At 37.2% G+C, this 13,101-nt stretch overlaps 1 protein-coding gene across 1 annotated transcript; it reads right to left on the bottom strand.

Moving 5' to 3' along the window:
• Positions 1-2,076: 2,076 nt before the first annotated feature.
• On the bottom strand, positions 2,077-6,684 carry LOC307148187 (uncharacterized protein; the record flags this gene model as incomplete). Its single annotated transcript, XM_079853542.1, has 4 exons — positions 6,506-6,684; positions 5,541-5,700; positions 4,615-4,709; positions 2,077-2,166 (listed from the first exon to the last, which is right to left on the bottom strand). Exons 1-4 carry the CDS (start codon positions 6,659-6,661, stop codon positions 2,077-2,079), a joined length of 501 nt encoding a protein of 166 aa, XP_079709668.1. The 5' UTR covers positions 6,662-6,684.
• Positions 6,685-13,101: the final 6,417 nt, after the last annotated feature.

Genomic DNA, 13,101 nt, shown 5'->3' with positions numbered 1-13,101 from the left:
AACGTTGTTGGAACGTTGGTTTGAAATGTTCTAAAAATGTTGAAATGTCCAGTTTGCTTAACGTTGCTGGAATGGTATTTTAATGTTTGAAAAACATTGCTGGAACATTAGCATAATGTTGCTGGAACGTTATCTTAAGGTTAGCATAACGTCGCCGGAACGTTAGCATAACGTTGCTGGAACATTATCCTAAGGTTTACATAACGTTGCTGGAACATTATCTTAAGGTTAGCATAACGCTACTGGAACGTTAGCACAACATTAATGGAACGTTATCTTAAGGTTAGCATAACGTCGCCGGAACGTTAGCATAGCGTTGCTGGAACATTATCCTAAGGTTTGCATAACGTTGCTGGAATGTTATCTTAAGGTTTTAAAGAACGTTGTTGGAACGTTGGTTTGAAATGTTCTAAAAATGTTGAAATGTCCAGTTTGCTTAACGTTGCTGGAATGGTATTTTAATGTTAGAAAAACATTGCTGGAACGTTAGCATAATGTTGCTGGAACGTTATCTTAAGGTTAGCATAACGTCGCCGGAACATTAGCATAACGTTGCTGGAACATTATCCTAAGGTTTGCATAACGTTGCTGGAACATTATCTTAAGGTTAGCATAACGCTACTGGAACGTTAGCACAACATTACTGGAACGTTATCTTAAGGTTAGCATAACGTTGCGGGAACATTATCCTAAGGTTTGCATAACGTTGCTGGAACATTATCTTAAGGTTAGCATAACATTACTGGAACGTTAGCACAACATTGCTGGAATGTTATCTTAAGGTTAGCATAGCGTTCATGGAATGTTATCTTTAGGTTAGCATAACGTTTATGGAACGTTATCTTAAGGTTAGCATTACATTCATGGAACATTATCTTAAGGTTTGCATAACATTGCTGGAACGTTAGCATCACATTGTTGGAATGTTAGCATAACATTGCTGGAACATGAGCATAATGTTGCTGGAACATTATCTTAAGGTTAGTATAACGTTGCTAGAACGTTTTCACATTGCTGGAATGTTATCTTAAGGTTAGCATAATGTTGCTGGAATGTTATCTTAAGGTTAGCATAACATTGCTGGAACGTTAGCATAATGTTTCTGGAACGTTAGCATAATGTTGCTGGAATGTTATCTTAAGGTTAGCATAACATTGCTGGAACATTAGCATAACATTGCTGGAATGTTAGTATAATGTTGACGGAACGTTATCTTAAGGTTAGCATAACATTGCTGGAACGTTAGCATAACATTGTTGGAATGTTAGCATAACATTGCTGGAACATGAGCATAATGTTGCTGGAACATTATCTTAAGGTTAGTATAACGTTGCTAGAACGTTTTAACATTGCTGGAATGTTATCTTAAGGTTAGCATAACATTGCTGGAACGTTAGCATAATGTTTCTGGAACGTTATCTTAAAGTTAGCATAACATTGCTGGAACGTTAGCATAATGTTTCTGGAATGTTATCTTAAGGTTAACATAACATTGCTGAAACGTTAACATAACATTGCTGGAACGCTAGCATAATGTTTCTGTAACGTTATCTTACGGTTAGCCTAACATTGCTGAAACGTTAGCATAATGTTTCTGTAACGTTATCTTAAGGTTAGAATAACATTGCTGGAACATTAGCATAAATTTGCTGGAACATCATCTTAAGGTTAGCCTAACGTTGCCGGAATGTTATCCTAAGGTTAGCATAACATTGCTGTTACATTATCTTAAGGCTAGCATTGTGTTGCTGGAACGTTATATTAAGGTTAGTATAAAGTTCAGGAACGTTCGTTCCCCAAAAATTGTATTAACAATACAACATTCAAATAACGTTTATTTGGAACATTTCAAGAACATAAAAATGTGCACTTTCTGTTACGTTATCATGTTATTTTAAGGTTAGAATATTAAGATAATCTATAATCTATATACAAGTGCCCACTTTATATTATATAGCTGCACACCACAAAGTTATACAAGTGATACAGCACATCAAAAAGTTGAAAATGATTATCAAAAAAAAATATATATATATCTTAACATTTGAATGAAAAGGAAACAGTTCTGGTGCCAAACTAGCACTGTGGTCCAGTCTGTGGTCCACTCTCTTCAGGGGGTGGTCCAGTCTGTGGTTCAGGTTGTGATCTAGTCTCCTCATGCTCCTTCTGTAAAGTGAACAGATTGACTGTTACCAGAGGTGTCACTAGGCCCTTTTTAGAGGAGCTTCAGCCCCCCTAAACTTCTGCCTAGCACCCCTAAAATATTGTACACAAATTCGTGTTCGCTTCAGTCTTCTTGTAATCAGAATTCAGCGCGTTCTTTATCTTCAATCCGTAGCGGCGCCGAGCAGAGCGCATGTCAGAAACAGAGGACTGGGTGTGTGTGTGTGTGTTCATCTAAGCCTCATTGGTCTGTCACTGCTCGTCAATGTCAGAATATTTTAGATGACCAGTCAAATCAAAGTAGGCGGGCTTTATGTTCACAGAAGCTGCTGAGCGCTAATTTTAACAGAGCAACTCGACGCTTCAGTGTACGTTAAAGTGCGAGATAAGATGCAAGCAGCTAAACTAAACATTTCATATTTGACCGTTTTTTAGGTCATAAATGTTAAACGAATGACAAAAATAATCAGGCAAACTAATAAACTTTTGTCTAATTTCGCCACTGAAAATAAGCCTATGTAATAACGTGACTCATGTAATGTAGCCTAATAATTAGTTTACTGTCATTGTTAAGGGACGACACATTAACAAAAATGTTTTCATCATTTTAGGCACAGGATTAATAATGAATATTGAGAATAATGCAATTGGTATCCTTCAGTAAATTAAAAAAGCTCAGCTTTAGGAGGGGAAAAAACAGGGCAAGGAGGAGACTGAGAGAAAAAGAAAGAGTGATGGAGATGAGGAGAGAGCAGGTATTGACAAATAATCTACTGCCCTGCTAACATGGTTTTAACATCAGATAAATAAAAAATTCAAACCACCTCAAATTTAGGACCTCTTTGATTATAAAGCCCTGTCTATGGCCCTGTATTAGGCATCAGATCAATAAGCGATGTGTAGAATGAATATTGTGAATGAATTTAATAAAGTTATTAGTTACCTAGCTTTCCTAGTCGCTTTGAGTAAATGAACGCATCTAAGAAAATGATTCATAAATCAACCTATCAGTTGACCCTATGTTTACTTTCTTCACTGACAGACAAAAATTAAAAGCCTATATCAGTCAAAGCTCAGCTTTAGGAGGGGAAGAGACAGAGCAAGAGAAAAAGAGTGTGATGCGGAGATGAGGAGAGAAAAATAATCACCCGTCCACTGACATGGTTTTAAAACTGTTGTCAATTTTTTGGGCCTTCAAAACATCTTAAAATGCACATATGTAGATCAGAGAAATCAAAATTTTCCCGGGAGACCCCGAACCCCCCTAACTAGACTCACATTCGGGAGCTCAGTGATTATAAAACCCTGCCATTTGCATGTTAATGAAACTAGTTTATTTTTACTTTTTTTTTTAAATCATACCCTCATTGGAGGCTGAGCCCCCCTAATGAAAATCTTAGAATCGCCCCTGACTGTTACTAATGGGGATTTATCATTTCATAAACATTTAATAATAATAACAGTGTGGCTACTCCATAAAAGTTAACCCTTAAAGGATTAGTTCACCTCAAAATGAAAATTTCGTAATAATTTACTCACGCCAATGCCATCCAAGATATCCATGTCTTTCCTTCCTCAGTGGAAGAGAAATTAAGTTTTGAGGAAAACATGTCTGTATTTTTCTTCACAGAATGGACTTAAATGGTTACCATCGTTTTCAAGTCTAAATCAATGCAGTTTCAAAAGTCTTTGAAGTGCTTTTAACAGGCTCTGCGCGATCCCAGCTGAGGACGAAGGGCTAATCTAGCGAAACGATCAGTCATTTGATTAAAAAAAATTATAATTTATATACTTTTTATACAATTGTTCGGATTGCACAAGCCGGAAGAAGCCAGGAACTACATCACGCTGGACGGCGCAGGCGCAAGTACTGCCCCACTCTGTTTACAAATGGTACTTCCATATATGGGTATTTCCGCCGGCGCTGTCGAGCGTGATGACGTAGTTCCCGGCTTCTTCCGGCTTGTGCTCAATTCGAACAGTTGTATAAAAAGTATATAAATAATTATTTTTTAAAAATAAAATGACCGATCGGTTCGCTAGATTAGACCCTAGTCCTCAGCTGGGATCGTGCAGATCGAAGTTAAAGCACTTCAAAGACATTTGAAACTGCATTGATTTGGACTTGAAAACGATGGTAACCATTTAAGTCCATTCTGTGGAGAAAAATCCAGACATGTTTTCCTCAAAAAAATTAATTTATTTTCCACTGAGGAAAGAAAGACATGGATATCTTGGATGGCATTGGGGTGAGTAAATTATTAGGAAGTTTTCATTTTTGAGGTGAAATAATCCTTTAAGTTAATTAGGCTGTGCTTTGAGTGCTATTAAATCACACAAGATACAAATATATCTTACAAATGTAATGGAATTACAATGGAAAGGTTCAACTACACATTGTAAAGGATTACACCTGAAAATGAAAAGAAAACATGCAGGAATGTTACTCACCCTTGATTCCCGATGAGGAGCGTACTTCAAGGTGTCTGATATGTATTCCTCTAACACCTTGACGGGCACCTTCGGGTACATCTTTTGGCAAGCTTCTAAAAAGAAGTTTACATAATGGTTTAGTGGAAGTTCAGTAAAAATGTTGGGAAAACATGGACCTCAAAAAAAAAAGAAATTTAATGTCACGACATCGTTATAAGTCCCATTTTTGTGATCAGATCACTGAAACCATATGAAAGTAGTCAGAAATGCATGTGAGCACACTGCCTTGTAGGGCATTTACAACTGCCTTTGCCAGCATTTACCATTTAAAGCTGTTATTGATGTTTGCAGAACAATATTTTACTGGGAGACTAAAAATTATTGGTTATTTTTGTCAAGTTATGGCTCGTTAGGTTTAGCATGTTCTGTCCGCTTTTAATCAGACACAGAGATAAAGTAGTGCATAAAATTACATTTATTTGAATGAATTATTAGCATTTATTTAAATTCTCATAAGAGAAAGAGAGATTTGTACCAGTGTCTGTTTACTGTCTCTCTCTATTAACAATGAAGCTATGCGTTTAATTTAAAATTGTGATTTAACCCGCAAGTTGCTGAGAAAGCTATTTCATTATATTTTTGCATGTCTTACGATATATTGTTACATCCCTAGCACCTTTAAATTTAAAGAGCACATTCATATAAAACAGTGATTCAACTGACTTGGAACTACCTGTGCATTAAACAGTTTTGTGTTGTGTTGTACCAAAACTGCTGGTAGCAGCCCAACTTATCCTTTTCATTTGCTTTCTAACTCACTCATACATTATGTGACATTAATGTTAATAATGGTATTGTGTCTTAGCCGATCAGATCACTGAAAACTCATCTTAATACCAGGTGTAAATGCAGTCAGTCTTACAAAATGTAATACCGGTACTTACGAATGATCACACTGCAAATATGTAGCTCTTGGAAATTGATTTTCCCCTTCCTTCCCTTCAAACTGTACTGGCTCAAGACACAATTGAGCGCAATTGCTCGCAACACCCTCCGGACTGCGTCTCCAGGCGTTTTGCCTCCAAGAAGACTAAGGTGATAGACCTGAAATAAAAAAAGCAATTATTAGGTTTGGCACAGATAGATACTTCAATTCCTAATCCATGTATAACTAGCATTTCAATTGCTGAACAGTAAGCCTATGACTAGTAAGAAAACTACCACATTTTCCTGGAAAACCAGATGCACTAGGTGAAAATTACATTAAAATTAAATTATATAATATTGTATAATTTAATTATATCATATTCATTTGTATTATTTAATATATTATAGTCTGAAATATTGCAAAATACCAGAACATAAAAATAAATATTTGAAAATATGTATTTTTAATTCCTCTTATTGGTATTCAGAACAGGACAATTGACTATAAAAGGCAAATGTAAATATATTTATTAAAAGCAAAACTGAAATCGGAAATCTCTCCTTCAGCATGGATCCAAATGTTTTTAACTTTGTGCTGCAACATTTAGTTTCTACACTATTACATTTTGTGCTGCAACATTTAGTTTTGAAAATTATGTTTATGTAATTATTTATGTAAATGGGGCTTCAAATTAACTCGTGCCCCAACATCCATGTAAAATGGATTCCTTCATATGCGCAAAAATGTATTATACAACTTTAAATTGAGCCATGTTTCTTTCTTTTTTTTGGTTGACTTTAGATTGATGATGAATAGGCTATCAAGTTTGCAATGCAAACTGATATGTTGTGTTCGTGTGCATATTTATGTGCGCTTTGCAAAATTTGTGCATGATTTCGAAGTAAATTACATTATAGATGTCAAAAAACATTTCAAGTGATAAAACCCCCACAATTATAATCTGCTGTTAAATGTACTTACAGTTTTTTTCCTGTATTCAACATCTTGCATTTTACAGCATAAATCATTAAGTTCCTGCGTAGTACGGCAAGGATTGAGCAGAAACTCAGACATGTCTCCTGTTGGCTGGCCACCACTCCTTAACAGATTTTCAATCGCTGACAGCTTTTGCTCCATTTTGTCAAGACGAATGCAAATGGCCCTTTCAAATTTCTTCAACTCCGTGTTGTCTGAAAAGTACAGTTCACATGTTCACATGCAAAAAGAAAGCAGGGTGAAATAACTATCTACATTCAACTGATGTAAAATCATTTCTATATTTAAAGCTGCAGTCCATAATTTTTGACACTCTAGTGTAAACGTGTTTATTAACAGAATAATGTGTCTTGCAAAAGGACATTGTAGCCATAACTTCTTGTCTGTGTTTATGTCAATGGCGAGTCACGCAGGTACATTGCAACTCCACAGCTGTGCGACCAGACCAGTCTAAAGTAGTCCCCATATAAACACTTATTATAGGTGTACCATAGTTTTTTTAGATAAGACAAAATCACAGATGGAAAATGCATTCATGGTGTACTTGCTCATTATATAAATTTGGTAAATTTTGAACACAAAAAAGTTACAGACTGCAGCTTTAAATAGAATTTCAATATCAGCAACATATACCACACAGATACAGAACAACAAACAACAGCGGGACATATTATATGTCACATTTCATGTTACATTGTATAAAACTGTACAATATGTATGACAGTTATTTTGTAAATTTTAATGTAATGACTTAATATATAACAACAGTTACAGTAAATTATTATATTATTAGAATATTAGAATGATTTCTAAAGGATGAAGTGTGGAGTATTGACGCTGTAAATTCTGCTTTGATCACAGGAATAAATTAAATTTGACAAATGTTAAAATTGAAAAGACTTTTTACATTTTTAAGTTGTAATATTATTTCACAATACCACTGTATTTTTAATCAAATAAATGCAACATTTGTGAGCAGAAGAGACTTCTTTCTAAAACAATCTTACTGGAACCAAATTTTTGAATGAAAGAAAAATACAAAACTTGTACTCACACAAATTTGTTTCCCTTCCTGATGCAGGAACATTTACGGCCACATCAGCAGAAAATGAGAAATACAATAACAAGTTGAATGAATATATTATACATTTACAAGATCATAATACATCACACAGTGCATACAGATAAAATCTGTTTATTTTAATGGTCAAATAAGTAATATGTTTGCATTTGTACTCAACATCAAAAATATACATGAACACACCATTGCATTTTTACTAACTTGAGATTAGGCATGTGCCGGTATCAACTTTTCATGCTGCGATTAATTGATTGAGCTTTTACCACGGTATACGGTATTATCACGATATTTTAATTGCTCAAGAGAAATGGATGGATTGGTGGGTGGGGGTGGGGGGGGATGTAGAAAAAAAACCTACTTGCATTACAATAGTGATTGTCAAAACATTTGGTAACTAAATAGAATTTTACACAATTTTCATGCTTTCAATTCTTGGGATTTGATTTCAATCTTGATTCAGTATTGACTTTTTGGATAAATATTAGGTAGGCTACAGTAGATAGACGTTATTTTTTCTCAAGAAAAAATATATCTCACATAATGCTGTAAACATACAGAGAGCCCTGTCAGCTGGTATTATTAAAGGTTAAAAATTAACTAATTAAATTAAATATAATTTGGTTTTCATTATAATAAAAATTATGACACAAGTAAAAATATAATACAAATGTAATATAGTGCACATATTTAGCAAAATACTCTCTATAGCTATTTTTTTTTCTAGTCAACTAACGTGTTGGTCATTAAATGGCTTTCCTGAGGTAAATGTAAACTTCTGTGACATAATTGTTCACCTGCAGTTTTATTGACCTCTTTCTGTGGTTGAAAAACACTGAATGATCGATATTATGTATGAGGCATATATACCTTTCGGTAAGTTGTAGCCTACTGTATCTTTAAATAAAAAGTAACAGATGATCGGTTTACTTGAACTGAGGCGCTACAGTGATCTGTCAAGTCACATTTACAAGCACCAAAACAGTATTTATTGTCTGAATTTCGTAATAAAAGGGACAGAACATGAGAGCTGAGAATTGTTTTCATACCATAATATCCTGCTCTGTCTAGTCTGTCGGTCTCCGTGTCCTCTTTGCTCCGCGAATTTTCTGTGCGTGAGAAACTGCATGTGGCGCGAGAGCGTTTGAAAAGTGTAAATTGCGTGAGTCTCACGCTGAATGCGTATTGACAGCTCTGCTTTTAGAACGGGGATAAATCGTCGGCAGCGTGCCTCCTTCCGCCATGCTTCTTCTCCATGTGAGGATTGTTTACATTAAACTAGAGTGCGCACTGTGGCGCATGCACACAGTGCTAATACATGTGGGGATTGTTTACATCAGAGTGCGCACGTGTTTCGCGCAGCATACGCAGTGTTTAAGCGGTTGATGGAAAATAAGCTAATACGCGTTCTATAAATATAAATTCTGATCTATTATTTTTCACGGTATTTTGAAGTGCCCACGATAACAATATCGTGCATATTCATTACCGCGATTTATCGCATTACCGAATACCGGCACATGCCTACTTGAGATATTAAGCTAAAAATTCTTACATAAATGTTTGTTGACATTTCAAAGGTGTCTAATTCCAGAATTTTAGAAAAAGGGGTTTTCATAAACCTTTAATAGTCACTTTCATTAAAAAGAATTACGGAACCAACTATTTTCTGATAATTAATAAATATATTCATCAAATAGTAACAAGCAGTATCACATTACTTCACGTGAAATAGTATTATGATTTAAATGTCTTATTCCACCTTCATATTCAGTTTCCCTGTCAGACATGGGCGTTTCTGGGGCACTTAGAAGACCTGAAAAACAAGATTCCAAAAACATGGTTCCTGGAAATTATTCAGGGATGCTTATTTATTAGGGGTGTAACGATATTCGAACCGAACCGAAAAACCGCGATACACCACCAACGATACGAATCGCGATACTCTCATGGCGTACCGAACACGCCCGCCCGCCCCCATTGGACCTCATGTCTTGTGTACACAACGAACACAGCGTTGTTGCCTAACCACCATTAACCACATTTAATCGCAATAAGCTCAGTGTTTTGTTACTTTCGATAATAAGCAAGGTGTAATCTTTCAGATTCTGTCTATTTGATCACGAAATTCAAACATGAAATGTCGTTTTGGCGCTCTTTGATCTTGCGTGACAGGCTCCTCATTTAAAGCGGCAGCGCGGAGCGCGAGTAAACGCGAGCATCTCTTCCTCATTTACAGAATAAACATGAATGGACACCTGAAGGTATGTTGTAAGATACAGTATACTTACTGAAAGGCATCATAACTCGTGTAATCGCTAAGTCAGTGTTTCAACAGCGGAAATACGTCAATAAAACACTTAGTTTTTCATATAGCTTTATTTACCTCAGGCAAGTCATTCAGTGTCCACAGCTTGTTGGTTTGCTAAGGAAATGAACCCTTTCACTAAATAAATGCACTGTATTAGCCTATATATTATAGTTTACTTAACCTGTTAATGACATCTTGATTATTTAATGTATTTTTAAAATATACATTAAATTATACATTAAAAGCAACTGTGTAAATTATTATATTTCAATAATAAATTAGAGTAAAAACATATGTTAATGTAAAAACTGCCTTATGTGCAGTTTACATGTTTTCATACAATTTGTTACTTGAGTGTTGATTATTATTATATCTATAAATAAATAGCAACTGAATTTAGGCTAAAAGTCTAGGCTCTGTTGTTAAGCTTTAATGTTATAGTAATGTGAAAGTAAGGGTATAGTTTACAGCATTAGCAGATCATTTTTTTTATCCTTGCGAGACGTTTACTTGTAATTTAATTAATTTAAAGACAAGGACACAATTTGTTAAAGCACTGTTTAAAAAAAAAAAAAAAAAAGCACTTTTAGCTTTCTAAACCCCCCACCCCACCTAAATGAACCGAACCGAACCGAACCGAGACGTCAAAACCGTGGGACGTACCGAACCGTCAGTTTTGTGTATCGTTACACCCCTATTATTTATGTGTTTTTTTTTTAAATAAATGGCCGTGTAATAATAGCACTAATTTTGTTTAGTAGTGACACAGCTCGTAATATATGCATTTATTTACTGACTAGCCAATTAAGTAACAGAACACAATGCTGTATTATTATTAAAGGATTCTCTGTCTTCTCTGAGTGTATTGCCGACAAGAAAGAATAAGTGAACTTATACTTACTCCTTTCTGCAAAATATTCTGGTCTTGGGGTGACTGAAACAAAATTAAAAACCTTTAAATAAATATTTAATTGACAATTTAAAGTAGCTATGTAATTGGGTAACAAAAAGGTTTTAAACAATTAACTCACATTTAGGTGTGCTTACAATACGTGACGTCTTTGGTAGTGGTGGGTCTTCGTCATCATCATCATCATCACCTAGTTAACAGTATATGTTATTGTTACAACATCTCATACCAAAAAGGGGCAAGAGGAAACTGAAAGATGGCGCCGCGGATGGCTGCCTCGGTGTTGAGCTCTCCAGTTGTTACACTGTTTTTGTTAGTTTGTCCTGTTTTATGTTTGTCATACGCTATCAGTTATTCCAGGGACGAACTGCTGAACATTCGGCAGCGCACACCAACTGATCACCAACCAGTTTTTGATTCTTCTGGCGTTTTGCGGAACATTGTCGTCGGTTGCGCCGCTGCACTGTGGAAACAGTATAAGACGCGCAGGCGTGGGAAGCGAGCCGGCGCACTCGTTAAGCTCAGGCAGCGCGAATTCAGAACGGCGCTGCCTAGCATCCATCTGGCGAATGTCCGCTCTCTCCCTAACAAAATGGACGAACTACTTCTGCTCTCACGCAAAAACAAGGACTTTACCAACTCTGCTGCTCTGTGTTTCACGGAAACCTGGCTGAACGAAGCCATTCCGGACAGCGCGTTACATCTACCGGACTTTCAGCTGTTCAGAGCGGATCGCGATATGGAGTCAACGGGGAAAACGCGCGGTGGTGGGACATGCTTTTACATCAACAGAAGGTGGTGTACTGATGTAACTGTGTTAAGGAAGATGTGCTGTCCTGATGTGGAAGTGCTTTTCATTAACTGTAAGCCGTTCTACTCGCCGCGGGAGTTTTCCTCGCTCGTTCTCATCAGTGTTTACATTCCACCGCATGCACACGTGAGTACGGCGCTGCAACAGCTGGCTGATCTGATCACAGAAACAGAACAACAACACCCGGACTCTGTTCTTATCATTCTCGGAGACTTTAATCAGGCAAAACTCACATGTGAGCTGCCTAAATTCAAACAGCACATTACATGCCCCACCAGAGACAATAATATTTTGGACCATTGCTACACCACAACAAAGGATGCATATCGCTCCGTCGCCAGAGCAGCTCTAGGACTTTCCGATCACTGCCTGGTTCATCTTCTACCAACTTACAGGCAAAAACTTAAAACTGCTAAGCCAGTAATAAGGACTGTAAAGAGATGGACCAACGACACAGAGCAGGTCTTACAAGCCTGTTTTGAATGCACTGACTGGAGTGTTTTTGAAGCTGCTGCCAGCGATCTGGACGAGCTCACAGAGACTGTAACATCATACATCAGTTTCTGTGAGGATTTATGCATCCCTACCAGGACTTACTTATCATTCAACAATGATAAACCATGGTTCACACCAAAACTCAGACAGCTTCGTCAGGTCAAAGAAGATGCCTACAGGAGTGGGGATAGGATCTTGTTTAATCAGGCCAGGAACACACTGACAAAGGAGATTGAAGTGGCTAAGAAGAGCTATGCCAAAAAGCTGGAAAACCAGTTTTCCTCCAACGACCCTGCATCAGTGTGGAAAGGCCTGAAAGACATTACCAACTACAAGACATCATCCCCCAGCACCGACAGCAACAAGCATCTTGCGAACGAGCTGAATGTCTTTTACTGTAGATTTGAGACCCCCGATCAGACACCCCACACCCGCCCTGACCATCTCTCTACACAGCCATCAACACCTCCAGTCATCCCCCTCCCCTCTCCCCCTGCACTTCAGATCAGTGAGGATAATGTGCGTCAGATCTTCAGGAAACAGAAGAGAAGGAAAGCACCAGGCCCAGACGGTGTTTCACCAGCCTGTCTGAAAACCTGCGCTGACCAGCTGGCCTCTATCTTCTCACTGATCTTCAACAGATCACTGGAGCAGTGCAAAGTCCCTTTCTGCTTTAAACGCTCCACCATCATCCCAATCCCGAAGAAACCAAAGATCACAGGACTCAATGACTACAGACCTGTTGCCTTAACATCTGTGGCCATGAAGTCATTCGAAAGACTGGTGTTAGCATATCTGAAGGACATCACTGGACCCTTGCTGGACCCCCTGCAGTTTGCCTACAGAGCAAACCGGTCTGTGGATGATGCGGTCAGTATGGGACTGCATTACACCCTGCAACATCTGGACAAACCAGGGACCTATGCAAGGATTCTGTTCGTGGACTTTAGTTCTGCCTTCAACACCATTGTCCCAT

Source organism: Squalius cephalus (genome assembly GCF_949319135.1).
Source record: "Squalius cephalus genome assembly, chromosome: 20".
Classification (NCBI taxonomy): Eukaryota; Metazoa; Chordata; class Actinopteri; order Cypriniformes; family Leuciscidae; genus Squalius; species Squalius cephalus.
The sequence above is the reverse complement of the archived record's forward strand: the minus strand, read 5'-3'. Positions and strand labels throughout refer to the sequence as shown.